This window comes from Silurus aristotelis, assembly GCF_946808225.1.
Source record: "Silurus aristotelis genome assembly, chromosome: 14".
Classification (NCBI taxonomy): domain Eukaryota; kingdom Metazoa; phylum Chordata; class Actinopteri; order Siluriformes; family Siluridae; genus Silurus; species Silurus aristotelis.
The window spans coordinates 25963413-25980977 of NC_139587.1; the positions used below are offsets into that span (position 1 = coordinate 25963413).

The 17565-nt window shown below is 38.3% G+C and overlaps 1 protein-coding gene across 5 annotated transcripts in view; it reads right to left on the minus strand.

The window, feature by feature from the left end:
* The window catches only part of LOC310736944 (uncharacterized protein), a 48848-nt gene that overhangs the window by 4212 nt on the left and 27071 nt on the right, over window positions 1-17565 (minus strand). For 2 of the 5 annotated variants that reach the window (XM_083561030.1, XM_083561029.1), the window contains exons 12-15: window positions 14869-14954; window positions 11817-11900; window positions 9325-9422; window positions 6180-6386 (exon numbers count right to left, since the gene is read on the minus strand). In XM_083561030.1, coding sequence (XP_083417156.1) covers window positions 6180-6386; window positions 9325-9422; window positions 11817-11900; window positions 14869-14954 — 475 coding nt within the window. Of the gene's footprint in view, window positions 1-6179; window positions 6387-9324; window positions 9423-11816; window positions 11901-12808; window positions 12845-14868; window positions 14964-17565 lie in introns of those variants that run through there. The other 3 variants (XM_083561028.1, XM_083561027.1, XM_083561031.1) reach the window with 2 other exon arrangements.

Sequence of the window (17565 nt, forward strand, 5' to 3'; positions counted from 1 at the left end):
TAGAAACATCAAGTATCAAGTATCGAGGTATGATGTTTTTGTCATTTCATTCAGCCATACTGAAGGATCCCTGTCATTGTCAGTGACTTTTTTTTTTTTGTAGATCGCTTTTAACAATGGACATTGTCTCATGCATCTTTAGTGCCTCATTTCGTCCCTTATAATTTATACCCAATGTTTTAGCCAGTGGTGACGTTAGCAAGAAAAAAAACTCCATTAGATGGCAAGAAACCTTGAGAGGAACCAGACTCAAACCCGTCCTCATTTGGGTGGCTCCAAAAGTCTCCTCTTTACAGTTCCATCATTGTTGAGGTGTGCAGTGATTGGCGCTTTAAAGCAAAACTGTTCATGCAGTCTGCAGTCCTAAACCATTGTAGCAGACAGTTAATATTAATTACAGTCTTATATCCTCAAAGTTCTTGAGTTGCTCAGTAACTTCATGGATCTTTAGGCTGTGGATGTGGAACCAGATCCTAAGAGAAGAAAGGGACATTCGCTAGTCACGTTTTTTTCCCGACTTTTCTTTTATTGGCTCAACACGTCAATACACGTAAATTCGTGTATTTCATAAGATTTTTTGCCCGTGAGACTAAACTCGCTAGACTTGGAGCATATTAAATACAGACAAAAGTGGGCGGAGCTTGTTTCCGTTTAGCAATAGCTGATTCATCATTTGTTCTCTTTATAATAGTGTTTTGACGTCGTATGACAATTTCAATCACAACCTGTTTGTTTCTATTTATTAAACCAATGCTGGGATAGGCTTCAGATGAAATGCGTTTTTTCCCTGCACTTTATTATTATTATTATTTTAAGTACCTCCTGTGGTTAAGGTTATTGAAGTCAAAGCCCATCGCCATTAACTATTTATCAACTACTTACATTAACTTGCTTACAAAATGTTTACCTTTATCTAATGTAATTATGTTATCTTCCTGTGTGGTGGCATAAAATGTTGCCTTCGTTTCAACCACTAGATCCAAACCCGTTTCAGCATGACGATGCCCCTGTGCACAAAGCCAGCTCCATGAAGATTGGAACATTGGAAGATCTCTTGCTATGGTTAAAATGCTGACAGCACCCCAGACATCACCTCACATACATCATGTTATCTGCCATAGCTGTACACAATAGTGTTGCTATGGTTACCATGCAAAGAACATTTTTTTTTCCAGTCGCATTAAAAGCTGGATTGAGCGACTCCAAACTCCAAAACAAATTTGATTGAAAATCAAAGCTGCAAATTTTATTTAAAATTTGTTCGTTTAATACCCAGAACTCCATTTTTTTACAAACAAACACCTTCAGTGTGTCGCCCGTGTTTCTTTTTTCGCTTTAAAACCATTATCAGATCATGTTAAGAGCAGTAAAAGGAAGTTGAATCCCCGATCCAGGCAAGTGAGATTTCACTGAGCCGGATATGCGGAAAATGAGGAAGGGGACGCAGCTGCACTTTTCTTTAAAGAAACTGAGGTCAGTACTTTGTGGGAGAATGAAAAAAATTCACTGAGGAACATTTGCTCTACACACATGGGCAGCTAAAGAGCCACAGCCATGGCACCGAATCCAGGAAAACGATTCTCGACAAAGAAACAGCGACAAATACTGAATATTTCATATACACTGTTCCTGGAGCAGCACAAACAAGTAAACATATTAATGAATAGTAAAATTGGCAAATTGTATGAATAGCAAATTGGAGCTTTTACTGGTCCGGTGTTAGCAAATGACTAATAAATGTCCATCCCATTAGCCCTCTTTCACACTTACTCCATATTTAACTACGATGATGATGAGGAGGAGGAAGAGGAAGCTGCTGGCCTTAATTTGAGCTTTATTCTTACTCACCAATGAGACTTCCTTCATGTCCTTCATGTAACTGTTACATTTCTATTGTTTTGTAATGGCTTTATTTAGGACTCGATCCAAAATGTTGAATATTGCAAAGCTGCTTTAGGCCCCACCCCCAAAATTTGTAGTCTTTATATATACAGTGATACCACGGTACTCATTCATAATTTGTTCTGGAACTCCGAACCGCTAAACAAGTTTGGTGGTAGCATTTTTAACCACATTTGGACCAATTATTTAGACTTAAAATGCACAAAAGAGAAGACTATGTCGCTTTTGTCACGAGCTAACATGAGACTCTCCGTGCATTTGTTTTTCCCGTGTGACTGAAGTTCTCACGAGTTTCACCAGTCCATTGAAAGCTTTACTTTAAAGTGAGTGTTTAGATACAGTCCTGGAGCACTGCCACTTCCTGTAACTTCTTGCAAAATACTAATAAATAGTAAAAAAGACCAGGTGGGAAATACAGGGTCATTAATAAGTGAGAGGTACAGGAACAGGAGGAGTGGAGTAGTCTCTGGAGAGATCAGGAGGAGTGGAGTAGTCCGTGGTGAGATCTGGAGAAGTGGAGTAGTCTCTGAAGTGATCAGGAGGAGTAGAGTAGTCTCTGGAGAGATCTGGAGTGATCTGGAGAAGTGGAGTAGTCTCTGGAGAGATCTGGAGTGATCAGGAGGAGTGGAGTAGTCTCTGGAGAGATCTGGAGTGATCTGGAGGAGTGGAGTAGTCAGGTTTCTCTGGGAAAGTGGATCCGTCTCTTTCCTTTGCCTGCTCTTAGGATGCTTTCTGTGAGTTCATGTGTTGTTTTGGTTCACAGCTGAAAGACTGACTGAACGAACCTCCAGATTGATCACGATGACTTTCTGTGGATGCGGGAGGATGAGAGACATGCAGGAGCTTCACTTCACCTCTCTCCGTACCCTTATGCTCACTAATGCGCTTCCATACATCATGTGAGAAACGATGTGCAAACATGCAGGCGCTTAACATCCAAGTGCAGTACTTATCCTGACTGTAGCTGGGTTGCCAGATATGTGAATAACCCTGTTTTCTTTATATGATACATATAAATATAAATATCTCCTGCTAAAAAGCTCCACAACCCTACTGAACACCTTTGGGATTAACTGGAATTTTGACTGCACCCAGTCAGTACCTACATTAGTACTAATACCATTGTGGCTGAATGAAAACAAATCTCCGAAAACACCCTCCAAAATCTAGTGGTATATCTTACCGAAATATAGTGGAGATTCTTTTAACAACAAAAGGAGACTATATGTGGAACGGGATGTTCAAGAGAGCGCACAGGAATCTTGTAATCAGGTGTCCACATACTTTTGCCCGTATGGCAAATATGTTTTATAAGCTGGACTTTTGCTACTAGATTATAGAGTATCTGTAGACTACATGATGTCCACCACATCTGTTCACTATAATCTGAGCAAATCTACTGTATAATGTTTTCTAGCATAGGAGCACAAGCTCATCGAGTCAGACCACTTTATTTATTTATTTAAATAATCAACTGAACATTCAGGAATGTTGCATCACATCGTAGTTGGGAGTTGAACAAGGACCTCAGAAAATGTCAACGATATCAGCGCAACAGATTTGAACTACATTCTGAAGAGATGAATCAGAAACTACGACGAAAAAGCACATTATCGCGATGTCAGCACGATTAGCCTAGCTTTGTTCGCCTTTCCAGATTCCTGACATCGTTCCAGAAATCAATGACGCAACACTTTCTAGGGGTATTCATGTCATCGTGCAATTTAGACTATATGTAATTTACACTATATGGACAAAAGTTTGTGGACACCTGACAATATCCATATCATTATTTGCTAACCGCCATGTTCCGATGTTCCTCTAGATTTTGTGGAGGTTTTTGCTCCTCAGCCAAAAGAGTTATAATAACGTCAGGTAGTGATGTAGCAAGTAATGTTTTAATTCATCCCCAAGGAGTTTAATAGAGTTTGAGCTCAACAGAATGAGATCTTTAACTTCAACCGAGATCAACATGGAGCTGTGCACAGGGCCACCATCATGCTGGAACAGGTTTTGGGTCTCCTATTTCGAAAGAGGGTAAAATTTCATTCTACCACATCCAAAGACGTCCTGTTCAACCGTGTGCCTTCAGCTTTGTGGTAACAGTTTTGGGGGAAGAACCACATATGGTTGGAAAAGTCAGGTGTCCAAATACTTTTGGTGATTTACTGTATGATCAGAATCACCAAGTCAATATTTTGTTCTTCTTCTTCTTCTTGCAGAGTGACCATAATATGCACTTTGCACCTCCTCTCAGAGAAAGACATTAAAAATTGCTTTAATTCTTTCATTTAATTCATTCATTCAGCTACAATACACAATTAATTCTGTATTGTTCCACCTCCTGAAACTATTGCAAACTGCAAGCCTTTCAAAGCAAACCGATGAGAGCAAATCTCAGATTTAAAAAACAGAAACCGATTAAAAAATTATATGTTTCACAAAAGGAAAACAGAGAAGTCGATATTGTGCAAACATTTACGGAAGGAGCCTCCAGTGTCAGTGACTAACAGAAAGCTGTAATGTAGGAGTCTAAAATCTCACGTTTCTTTCCTGTAATATGCAATATGTCAGCGTACTGGGCCTCAACACGTCCCTCTGCAACTAGCAGAACTCAATCAGTCCAGATTGGAACAGCATTTCCAGCACCACCACACTGATCACTAGGGCCCCTCAGGGCTGTGTGCTCAGCCCACTGCTGTTCACTCTGCTGACTCACGACTCACAGCTCAAGTAGAGATCATCATAGAGATCATCATGAGATGCCAAATTCCTTGGTGCTCACCTGGTGGAGAACTTCACCTGGTCACTCAACACCAGCTCCATTACCAAAAAAAGCCCATGAGCATCTCTACTTCCTGATGAGGCTGAGGAAAACTCACTTGGCCAAGTTTGTGTGTGTGTGTGTGTGTGTGTGTCAAATCAGGCCTCTGCAGACAGAGCAGGGGATACAGGTGCTTTAAACATTATTATTATTTTTTTTTTACATTTGCTGTCATAACCAAAGCAGAGAACATGACTATTTTCATCTTTCCTCCACACCTACCAGTTTTCCACCTCTGTGTGTTTGTGTGTGTGTGTGTGTGTGTGTGTGTGTGTGTGTGTGTGTGTGTGTGTGTGTGTGTGTGTGTGTGTGTGCGGGTCTACTAAAACCTGAACTTCAGCTTTGTCACTGAGGCGAACAGAAGCAGGAAATGGAAATAAAAGCCTGTTAGAAGAGTAAAAATAAATATACCTCCAGAGAAACGAGTGTAAAGGTGCAGATGTCGATCACACTAACGACTGGCACGCATTTATTTCCACCGAAGAGGAATTTAAAATCACACATTCGGCGCTCCGAAAGTGAAAATGTGCTGCAAAATCAAAGTTGGGTTTTTCTACACAAAAGACTTCTACACAAAAAATCTTTGCATTATAAATAGATAAAAAAATTAATAAACAAATAAATAAAACGACCAGAAAAACAAAAACAACCAAATAGATAAATGAATAAATAAATAGAATTAATGCAAACAATTTCCTTCGGGATAAATAAAGTTCTATCTTAACCTCTTATCTGATCTTATCGTCTTTTAAGAAGAAGTGGAATTTAGCAACATACCCAAAAGAAAAACTTTTTCGGATCAATCCGGCGAAGCTAATCAACCTCCTACACACCCCTCAGATTTTCGATGTATATCACAATATCTTAGCCTATGAATGGATAACGTCATGATCAGAGCGTCTTAATCTTGTTTGAAAAATAAATGCGAGCTCTAATAAATCCTATAATCTCATCCTCCTGGTTCATGATAAAGTCTGCAATTTACACACAAGTGAGAAGGTCTGAAAGTGTTAAACATCAGGTGGAGGATGAGAGTCACAGCGCTGACATTTGTGTTGGGATGGAAATCTAATCCTGAAGGCTTTTGCTGAACAAAATGAAATTAAGAGGCTTGACAGAAAAGAAAAAAAGAAAAAAAAGGAAAAGAAAAAGCAGGCCAGGACGATTAATTCGTGATAAATGTGTTGAATTAAACAAGACCCGTGTTTTCAGACAGAACAACACGCAGCGGAAGAGAAGGAGAACTTAAAGTGCTTAAGGAAAGGTTTAAGTCTTGTTGACAGTTAAGAGCTATTAAAGAGGCCACCCTGTGTGTGTGTGCTTTGGGTAAAAACCCCGTTATGAAGAGAGACTGGAGCTTTGACACTAAACCACACTGCTCTGAAATCTGAATGCACCGCTTATGCAACTATTGACCTCTGTAATTCTTTAAGCCTTCGACGACATCTCTTACCTGCACGGGGATTCCTGATGCTCTGCGCTGGCCTCGTTCCAATCTGGTCGAGAGCAGGAGGAGTTAGGGGAGGGGTTGGTGAGATTATCGCTCGTTCTGGAAATCCGATGCAGGAGAGATCTGACCCGGGTGGACTGGACGCCGCTGCGTCTGCGAGCTACTCGACCCACGGGACCCGAACTCAGCCTCCGGAGGGGAATCGGAGATCTACGGAGAACCATCGGTTGTTTATCAGATGCATCTCACAATTCGTTTCAATTCAGTATCATTTGTAAAGCAGCTTTACAGAATTCGATGACGAGTTTTACGTTTGAATAAATAAATCCGTCCCTAGAAGTTTATCCCTCGTGAGCAAACCAGTGATGAGGGTGAAGAAACCTTGAGAGGAACCAGGCTTAAGAGAAAACCCATCTGTGCCTTGCAACATCCCTGTTTTTGAGCTCTGCAGGCCGTTCATTTGACCTCATGCCTTGGTTTTTTTTCTCCCCAAATCATGTTTAATCAATAAACATTTTCACAGGTAGACTCTAATCAGGGTGTAGAAACATCTCAGTAATGATCAAGAGAATTGGGAGGCACATGAGCTAAATTTTATCGGTTGTTGTGAAGGGTTTGAATATGAATGTACATGTAATATTTAAGTTTTTTTTACGTAAAAAATTTCTAGAATACTGTTTTTCACCATTATGAGTTAGACTGTAGATTAATGAGGGAAAAAAATTATTTCTCTCTCTCTCACTCTCACTCACTCACTCACTCACTCACTCACTCACTCACTCACTCACTCACTCACTCACTCACTCACTCACTCACTCACTCACTCACTCACTCACTCACTCACTCACTCACTCACTCACTCACTCACTCACTCACTCACTCACTCACACAGTATTGTTAGGTGTCCTGAAGGAAGCATCTGCAGATATCACAGAAAGATGCAAATGTCTTTTTCTCATACACATACACACACAAACAGACACACACACTAAATGTCGAACCATAAGCTGGAATGTCTTAACAATAGCACAACCTGCAAAATTCTGACACTACACACTAAATATTACATGCTGATAAGGCATTCAGTCGGGATGACCTCTGACATCAGTGGAGCGCTGACCCTTGACCTCTTTGCACTACAGAAGTTCGCATCATGTATACGGTCACAGCACTGACTATAAATCACCCAAAGTTTTAAATAACTGATGAAGAGTTAAATATCCTGTGGAGACCTGATTCCTATGGTGGTCTGTCCATAAACTTTTGTTTATTTGGTATAAGTTCAAAATCTAGCAAAATCTAATATGTAAAAAAAATGTAATAATAAAATAAAAATGATGCATAGGATTTAGTTCATTATTCATTCATAGAGATTTTGGATCATTTAGATTCGGATTAATAATCTCTATAAATGAATAAATGAACGAAATCCTATGCAACATATTTTGACGTATGAGAATTAATAGATGTGAGAATTGTTTATATGGAGAAACTGATCAGGAATTCATTGTCAAAGCAGCTGCGTTTTGGCCTTATTGGCGCTCCATAAACATGCTGAAAGACTCTCGAATCATCGAATAGTGCTGAAAGACAAATTGTAATGCTCTCATACTCCTCAAAGATGAATCATTTCTGATCAGGATCATTCTCACACTGACCCCCGGTGAAGTCCGGTGACCTTCGGCGACCCCTGGTAAACCCCCCCACCTTCAGCTACTTGGCACTAACGTGAAAGTGGTATGGAATGACCGGTATGCAGCCATTTCCCATCAACCCCTGCTCATAGAGTTCTCCAGGACTCCTCCTGAGTTTGCTGAAGATGTGGATGAACAAACAGGAGCAGACGGACACACATTCGGCACATGGTCATGAGATGTTTTAAACAAATGAAGAAAATCAGTAGATTTAATAGATAGCTAACAATATACTGTATACTGTATGAGCAAAAGTTTGAGGACACCTGACTAACATCCCATTCCACGTCTGCTGGTGTAATAACCTCCACACTTCTGGGAAGATGTTCCACTACATTCTGGATTGTGATTGTGGAGATTCCAGATCAGGTCTTTTTGCTCAGTTGGAGTGAAACCCAGTAGGGTCTCCTGGATATACTGTGCATTTCAGAATGCTTTTCTCCTCACCACGGTTACACAGAGTGATTATACTGCCGACTTCCCGGCAAAATTGCTATTCCAGAAACAATCAGGTGTCAGTTGTATAGGGTTATTGATCAGAAGGTAGGCAGTTCAAGCCCCAGCATTGCCACAATGCCACTTTTGGGCCCTTGAGCAAGGCCTTTAACTCTCTCCCCTCCAGGGGTGCTGTATCGTGTCTGGATATGCGAGCAAAGCATTTGACTGTGCTGTAATGTGTTGTATATGTGACAAATTAAAAGATCTTATTGAGTCTTTTTTTGTGCATTTGAACAACTTCAAAGTGATTCACCACATGCCAATCAAAACACCATTTCTTTCATCCAAAATATCCCTTCGATTCACTTCGCCTTTCCCCCGACACCTGTAATACAGCAGCCGACCCACACTGAAGTCACTGGAAACGGCTATAAATAAACTCTTCCAAAACAAGTGTGCTCCTAAAGGCGTGTGCCCGAATGACGCATTCCTCTGATCTACTGCACGACAAAAGAGAAATGATGTTTGGAGGTTGCGCGAACTCGATTTTCCAAAAACGTACATATACAAAACGAGAGACACACACACACACACACACACACACACACAGTGCAGAACTGGAGGAGTGTCTTCCTCTCGGCTAATTCCCACAGCTTGTGACTACCCTGAGTGGTTGCTTCAGGCCTTTCTGTTTGAAAAGACATAAATCACACCGGTTACTGAAACTCGAAAACAAATTAAATAGGCATGGACTTGATTAACGACAGATGTGGAACGCATCTGCATCCAGACCGGCAGGTACGAGAGGAGTCGATCCTGTTGTGAAGCTCGAGGCTCTGCACAGGTGTTAATTAATGATGGCGGTGCAGAGGCACAGGTGGCGCAGTCATTACACCCGATCCTTCATTAACTCTGTGACCTTAATAAATGGGGTGTGGACCACTAATGTCAGGGTGTTCTCCATTAGTGGCTCTCTCCATACCCTAATTAATACACACACATATATATACACACACCTGTCCTCTGTGGCACATCCATCAGCATCCTGTACAATAAATGATGCCTTTCTGGCTACAGATGCATTCTGGGATTGCCTGCGTTTACTCTTTCTTCTCTGAAACACAATAAACACACACAATTCAGATTCATTAAAAACATAATATATTGAGACAATATCATCATAACATTAGAATAAAGGAATATTTATTCATATTTAAAACATTATGAATATTCATTTTTAATCATAAATTAGACCATATAATTGCAATCCTGATGAGTGATGGTGGTGAGGAAAAAACTCCCTGAGATGATCTGAGAAAGAAAGACTGAGAGGAACCAGACTCCCAGATATCCCTTCATTATACTGTAGGTCCATCAATATTGAGATTATCAACTGTTCACCGATAGAGACTCGAGTGCAAAAGTGTTTAATTGGCAAAAATCTAACATGATTAAGGCGCGTGGGTCAACAGTAAATGTTCCATGGAAAAAAAAATATTCTCGCCACCATACTTTGAAAAAGCTGAAGTATGTTTTCTTTCCTAAATATTATATTCTTTCAAAACAGCAGACGGATTTCCTCTGTGATCCACTGCACCGAACTCTCAATAATTAAGTTACAAAAAAAAAAAACGAAATGAGATTTCTTAAATTAGAGAAAGCATACAAGAGGAACGTCCTCCATCTGTGATTTAATTATTATTTTTTTTTTTTATGTGGAGCATGTCGCAGAAATTAAACCAAAACCTTAAAAAAAACAACAAAGCGAAATTAATTTCTATTCGATTCCTTTCTATGTTAAATCTTTGTTTACATATTTGGCATCTTCAGAATGAAACAAAACATTTTTTAACAAACAGAAACAAAACTACTTTTAACAAAACATCATTTTTGTTTAAGTGTTAAATGAGAAATGAAGATGTGCGTCAATGGCATTTTGCTTTTCTTTTTTCCCCCCTCACACTTCTCATATGTGCCAAAGGTCACCACAGGTCAACTTTGGCCCCCTGGACCCTAGTTTGAGCATCTTTGGTCTATTGTCTGTCTGTCTGTATTTGGTTTGGGATGAAGTGAAAAATTGAACAAGATAGTGAAGGAAGAGCAGCCAACAAGCACTCAACACCTGGGAACTCATCAAGATTGTTGTAAAACAATCAACATTTTTATATTGCATAGATTTGCAAAAAATAACATTCCCTCACTTATAATGCAACTCAAAGGGCATATTTGTATTGAAAAATGTAAACGCTGCCTCTTTGTGCAAATTGTCATTGAAAATAATTCCTTATTTACACGGCATTATTTCAAATATTTCTTTAAACGTCTCAGCTGTACTGTTGTAGAGAGGATGTTTGGGTCACCATAGCCTTCCTGTCAGCTTGATTTGAACTAGCTTTTCTCCTCTCAGCTTCGTGATTAGTATCAAGCTTCTATGAGCAGAACATGATCGACAGCCAAACAACGCTTTTAAAAGAGTGATCATATTTGTTTTTCCTCATTCTGTAACTTGAGAAGAAAACCACATGAATGAGACCGGCATCTGCATGGAATTTCAAATATTACACGAATGCTCTCCTTAAATAGAAACTAGATATTTTTTTATTCTCAGGAAACTTGGAACAATTCCTCATAATAAGATACAGAATACATACAGAATAGGATGAGAACCTGCTGCAGTTTTCTGCCTCTTTCATGGTAAAATATATACGTTTTTCCCTGTAGACACAACACAAGCCATTTCAGCACAGAGCTCAAAAGGCTTACGGTTTCAGGATAGACTACATCATTCGGTCTGCTACAGACCAGTAAAGTGCTAATCATGAGTCTCTAACACCAAAGCAATATGGGTTTAAATAATCGAACACAGGTCATTCTGCTATTAATCCCGTTCTTACACACGTGAAGGCAGAGTAAATCACGTATAAACCATGCTGCAGGCAGGGAGAAGAAAGATTGTTATCTGTCGTTATTCACACAGCAAATTTAAAAAGGAACTAATTTAGTGATGATAATGAGAATCATGCAGGGATATAATCATTATAATAATAATAATAATAATAATAATAATCATAATAATAATAATAATACTCCATTGACTGCATCAACACAAAAAATTTGATTCAAAATACAAAAAAAAATTAAATAAAATACGAAAGCGTAAATATAAAATACAAATAAAAATATTTAATAAAAACAAAATAATAAAAAAGTAAAAAAAAAAAATTTTAAATATGCAAATAATATATACAAATTACAAAAAATTCAAATGAGGGAAAAATCTATAGTTGATGAAAATACAGTATAACTTTTTTTAATTAAATGTATCTCTTTTTTTTTATATAAATTTTTTTTTTTAGTCAGAATGTTGTTTGCTTTTTTTTTTCCCTCTCATAAGTAAATTCTGTGTCCGGCATCTAAAAAGAGTTCCCGCTATAACACTTTCGAGGTTCGTTATGAGGTGAGAGGAGCAGCAGGACGTCAGAAAGACAGTATGATGGAGTAACGTTACCCGAGTCAGGCTGAAGGAAGCAGACGTTCTTTTGTTGTGCAGACGAGCTGCAGCCGGGCTGCTTTTACCAGGAGACGCCGTGGACTAAAGGTGAAGATCGAACAAAAGCAAACAATTAGTATTCAAATATTTAAAAATCATTTATTCATGTTTGGTAATAATCAATATTTATTGATCAAATTGAAAGAAGACTCCAGGAAGTCGGTGCAGGGGGAAAAAAACGGTTGCAAAGAAACATGTAGAAAACTGTGTGTAATGAATTTACTAAATAAATAAATAAAAAAGATTGAAAGAGAGACAGACAGACGGAGTGAATGAGAGAGAGTGAGAGACAGCAGACATAGAGAGAGACATAAAGAAAAAGAGAATGAGACAGACAGACAAGAGATAGAGAGAAAGAGAGAGAGAGAGAAAAAGATTGAAAGAAAGACAGACAGAGTGAATGAGAGTGAGAGACAGCACAGACAGAGAGACAAAGAAAGAGAGCGACAAAGAAAAAGAGAATAAGAGAGAGACAGACAGACTGACTAGAGATAGATAGAGAGAAAAAGAAAGAGAGAGAGAAAGAGAAAAATATTGAAAGAGAGACAGACAGACAGAGAGAGAGAGAGAGAGAGAGAGACAGACAGAGATAGAAAGAGAGAGACTAAGAAAAAGAGAATAAGTGAGACAGACAAGAGATAGAAAGATAGAGAGAGAGAGAGAGAGAGAGAGGGGGGGGGGGGAGACATACAAAAAAAGAGAATAAGAGAGAGACATACAAAGAAAGAGAATAAGTAGGAGAGAGAGGAAGAGCGACAGACAGACCGAAGAAAGACAAGAGATAGATAGAGTGAAAGAGAGAGTGAGAAAAAGAGATTGAAAGAGAGAAGGACAGTAAATAAGTTGTGTTTATAGTTTGAGTGAAGCTGTAGATGAGTAAATTCACCCTGTGCTGTGGCTCAGGTGGGAAACTGATCCCCCTTCATGTGGTTTGTTAGTGTGGGTAATAAATGACTCATTCTTCTTCATGATGCATTCCTGAAGTACTTCACAAACCGCGCGCACACACACACACACACACACACACACACACACACACACACACACACACACACACACACACACACACACACACACACACACACACACACACGCCTTACAAACACCACACACCTCTCACACTTTTACTTGTGTGTATAATGGAGCATCAACTCTACAGAAAGTCAGTTAAAATCTTACAGTCTGACCTGAATGATAAAATCCATGCAAAATAATTTTTGTAATTCAGACGTGATCTTCCACCCTATCCAAGACAGACGTGTTTTCAGCTTCATCAATCTGCTATCAATTTCTCCCAAGTGAAGATTACCCACAATGCCTTTCAGCCAGTGATCCCAATATGATTTAACCCCACAGGTAGAAAGTAAAGAATTACATACGTTACTGTAATCGAGTATGGGGTTTTTTTTGGTGCACTTTTTAAAGCTGTTTTTTAAAATCTGTAATTTTACTGAAGTATGTTTTGTTTCAGGTATTGGAATTAACTACATTTTAAATCACATCTGCTAAGTAAAAAAATATATATATATAAATAAAAATTATGCAAGAAGAACAAAATCGTGGCCCAGGAAACTACAGCACTGATCGATGGGAGGAACAAACGCACCAAACTCACAAGAAAGAAAGATGAAGACGGCCAAGATATTGACTGTAGTGGGTTTTTTTTTATAAATCTGTTCCTTCAATTAAAAACAACTAGCTGGATATTTACATCTCCTTGTCCTTTATGAACTACACTGGAATCCCCCACCCAAACCCCCGCTGTTAAAAAAGGTAAAACAACTTTAAGTAAAACTCAAAAAAAAAAAATTAAGTAAATTTTACTTTGAACATTTTAAATGAGCGTCTTTTTTACTGTTACTTGAGTAGACTTTTAAACTGGAAACTTTATTTGTAATCAAGTAAAATTCCATTGAAGTAACAGCAGCGGTAGACGAAGTACACAAATCATGTACTTGAGTTAAAGTAGAGATTCACTAAGTAAAATATTAATCCAGTTAAATTAAAAGAGTTCCTTTAAACTTTCACTTCAGTAAAAGTACAAAAGTTTTTGCCTTCAAAAGTACTTCAAAGTACTATGATTTATTATAACTAAAATGTTCCTATTATCATTTTTATCACGACTCTTTACTTTATCACCTCAGTTTATGTGAAAAGACTCGAATGTGACTCTCAGCACACTGATCTATTAATAGAATGATATTAATGACTCAAACACTGATTGATTTCTATTACAATGATCATGAGCCCAAAACCTTCTTTTTAAAAACTCTAAAATAATCACGTAAATGAGGTCACGTGTGTTGTGTTGTGAGTTCGAGTCTGGAGTTTCTTTATCATTTATTCCTCTCTAAATGTTCTTCTTGATGTTGAACCGATGCTGAACTGTATGTTGGTGATAAATAGATTCCACCATCCGACAATGGCGGTTTTAGCTCGAATGAAGCACTGGGTGAATCACGCCATGTCCCATAGATACATTTCTGAGTTCTATTTCATATATAAACATCATCCTAAATGCCTTATTGCACAATAAAATACACGTCATTGTGCACAATTTAAACTCTCGGAACCAAAGAACCAAACAACTCATTGGATAATTGTATTCACAAGATACATACAACATCTATATTCTTAATAATATACATCTTTTAAGCTGCACTGGAGATTCTCCTTACTGACTTCAGGATCTTTTCAGTACAATCACAGAAAACCTTTATGACATCACCCTCAATTAAAGGAGCCAAATCAATAAGTGCGAGTTTAACTACCGTCCAATTAGAGCAGTTTGGTTGTAATTGTTATGATATTCAATTTACCCCCCCCCCCCCCAATACTTCTTTCCTGCAGAAAATGGTTTCGACATACATCAGACAGGAAGTTGTTGCATTTGTGCACATGCGCAGTACAAATAGTGTTTCCTGTACACATCGAGTAGCCACCGTGACACCCGTGTGGTACAGCAGCAATGCATTCTGGGGCTTGACTTGGTGTCCGTGTGTGCTGGTACCTTGGTCACGCTCTGCTTACTCGCGTCTGCCAGGTAGCGATGCGCCGCTTTCAGCATGCGTGCAAACACGTTCCTTCCACCTGAAACTACAGCCCCTGGGAAAACACACACACACACACACACACAGGCATTTATTAGCCCAGACAAACAGATAAATTATACAGACAAATGTGTACCATTTTAAACTTCCAGCTCCATTAAACTGCAGAACCTGCTTTTATTTATATATATATATATATATATATATATATATATATATATATATATATATATATATATATATATATATATATATATATATATATATTTAAGTCAATCGAGTGGTTTATGAACCTGTTAAACCACCAACTCTCCCAGAATTCTCTCTGTACAAGTCATCTTATTAATGTTATTATTATTATTATTATTATTATTATTATTATTATTATTATTATTATGGTGTTTCTATCTCCATTATGGACTTTTTTAAAATTATGACAAACTCTGAAAGCCGATTTTATACGTTTCTTCTAAATGTTTTTATACTGTACATTTGAATAAAAAAAAATAAAAAACATTTTAACGTTATGGTTCAAAACTACCTTCCTGGTACCGATTCTACAGTGTTCATGAGAGTGAGGAACACCTTCAGTTCTTCAGCTGGTGTTTCTAAGGGTGATCGCATCATGTCGACGTAAGCGGGTCTTAAGCTCAGATCGTTATTATGTACATCATTTTTATTCTCATCAAACCATACAGAGAGCCTTCGTATATTGTACACGAGGGCGGGGTCACTCTTGGAGAGGCCACGCCCACCAGGATAGAAATGTAGCACTGGTATTGCTTTTGCAGTGACGTGTCAGGCCAGCAAAATAAATAATTACACCTCCATACCCCCATCCAACCCCTGAGATGGCAAAAGTACACACATGCTTCACTCAGTGGAAGTACAGATGCACATGTTTTCAAGGATTCTGGTAAAAGATGAAGTTCTGACTGAACTTTTTCACTCAAGTTAAAGTAAAGAAGTTTGGGCTCTGACATGTACTTCAGTAAAATGTAGTCATTACTACTACCTGTTTTAGTGTCACGCTGGTAACTGAACCCCACATCATATTAATATATTAATACCAAAGCATTTTAGTGAGAAGAAAAAATATTGATCAAATAGATTAAAACTAAAGTCTGTTTTGAAAATGTAAGAAGTAGAAGGTACAAATATTTGTGTAAAAAATGTAATGAGTGAAAGTAAAAAGAGTGAAGTAAAGAACTGATACCAGAAAAATCTTTATATATATATATATATATATATATATATATATATATATATATATATATATATATATATATATATATATATATATATATATAATCTTAATCCCCACCTACAGCATAACAGAGCTACAGACAAACCAAAGCTAAATATGCATTGGACAGTCGGTGAAGTTGATTATGTTATTGTATGTACCTATTGTATTTACCTACGGTTCCAATGATTGTGTGTGTGGAGTAAGGGTTCTCTGTGTGTGTGTGTGTGTGTGTGTGTGTGTGTGTGTGTGTGTGTGTGTGTGTGTGTGTGACTATAGGAATCTTGCTCTCTGATGTGTAGGAGAATGGAACACAGCCTGGAACAAGTCATACAAGCAAAAAATCCCCATACACTCATCTTCTTTCAGCAGTGTGAACGCTCACATCACTCGTGTTCCCTTATCCACCCCCGGCACCTGCACGCTATTCAAACCGAAGTCATGTGATGCCTGAACTCGACTGACTTCAAACACCGATCCGATCTTCTTCCCCCAGTAAACAAATCGTTGAGACAAGAAAATACGGGCTGTGTTTCATTACATTTCAAAGCCTCGTTCGCAGATGGAAAAAGTCAAGTCACACACACACACACACACACACACACACACATTTTTTATATACATATATACATATATACATATATATATATATATATATATATATATATACACACTAAATTTCCAAAAGTATTGGGTCACCTGGTCATAGGTATGGTATGAGTACGGTATGTTTTTAAGCATTGCATTCCACGTTTAGGCCCAATTTGATTTAATTCCCTCCACTCTTCTGAGAAGATGTTCCACTAGATTTTGGAGTGTGCTTATGAGTATGTGTGTTCATCAGCCACAAGGGTGTTAGGAAAGGAAGGTACTGATGTAGGTGAGGAGACCTGGGGTGCAGTCAGCGTTCACATTCATCCCAAAGATGTTAGTAGGAATAAGCTCAGGGCTGTATAGCAGGCCACTGAAGATCTTCCTCTCCAAAGCATATAAACCAGATCTTTAAGGAGCTCACTGTGTGCACAGGGGCATCGCCATGCTGGAACAGGTTTTGGGTTTTCAACTTCAAGTGAATGCAAAATCTTATTACAGCGCATCTAAAGACGTCCTGTACAATTGTGTGCCTCCAGTTTTGTGATAAGAGTTTGGAAAAAAAAAAAACATTTTAGCAGGAAAGGTCGGGTGACCCAATACTTTTGGGAATATAGTGCACACACACACACACACACACACACACACACACACATACATATATATATATATATATATGAGACAGCATTTAAACATTAATCATGCTTTCTTAGCTAATCCACTAAAGGAACGTTTAAAGGTTTTGTACTCGTTAACAATTAACTAAATCTGTTGTTATGTACGTGTGGAAATGACGTTTTAGAAAAACGTGTTGTATGTA